Below are 739 nucleotides of genomic sequence, written 5' to 3' on the forward strand. Positions count from 1 at the left end.
AGTGCTTCAGTGTACTGTTAGTAGGTACTACTAGAAGATACTTATACATCTTTGACTACATCTCCAAGGTTGCCTCTTATTATGCCAATTTACTAGTATTAAAAGTCGTGACAATTATCGGTCAGGAGGAACCTACTCTTTGTGACAATGTGTGTGTGGCTCTTAGAAGAGCCGTTGAGTAGGATTAACATGCGTTACACTGAGGACAGCTCACTTCTTGGCTGCTACCTTCTTGGGGCTCTTGGCTGCTTTCTTGGCAGCTTCAGGTTTGTTGACCTTCTTGGGGGACGTTTTAGCTGCTAGCTTCTTGGCTGCTACAGGAGCGGCCATCTTAGCAGGTATCTTGGCATTGGTTTCAGCGTTCTTGTTTATCTTGTAGGAGCCGCACGCTCCGGTGCCCCTGATCTGGACCAGAGTCCCCTTAGCTACCAGGCCCCTGATGACAGTCCTGACGCGGGCTTTGTTCTTATCCACATCATAACCTATGGCGGTCAGAGACTTCTTGAGGGCGGCTGATGACACGCCGCTCCGCTCCCTGGATGCGGCCACGGCTTTCACGACGAGCTCACCGAGGGTGGGGCCGTCCTTCTTAGGTCTGGGGGCCCTGCGTTTAGCTGCCTTAGCCCGGGCGGCGGCTGGGGCTACCTCTGCCATTATTTCCTCTTAGCTCAGGCTCAACCAGCAGTAACCAAACACAACAAGCGGACTGTTGGAAAGCTCGGAGCAGGAGGCGGTACTT

General features: G+C 52.5%; 1 protein-coding gene across 1 annotated transcript; it reads right to left on the bottom strand.

Moving 5' to 3' along the window:
* Positions 1-210: 210 nt before the first annotated feature.
* On the bottom strand, positions 211-654 carry LOC111240259 (histone H1-like). The gene has a single exon (XM_022770221.1). The coding sequence runs from the start codon at positions 652-654 to the stop codon at positions 211-213; it is 444 nt and encodes a 147-aa protein (XP_022625942.1).
* Between the last annotated feature and the right edge of the window lie 85 nt (positions 655-739).

This window comes from Seriola dumerili, unplaced genomic scaffold (assembly GCF_002260705.1).
Source record: "Seriola dumerili isolate Sdu_G_001 unplaced genomic scaffold, Sdu_1.0 BDQW01026015.1, whole genome shotgun sequence".
NCBI lineage: Eukaryota > Metazoa > Chordata > Actinopteri > Carangiformes > Carangidae > Seriola > Seriola dumerili.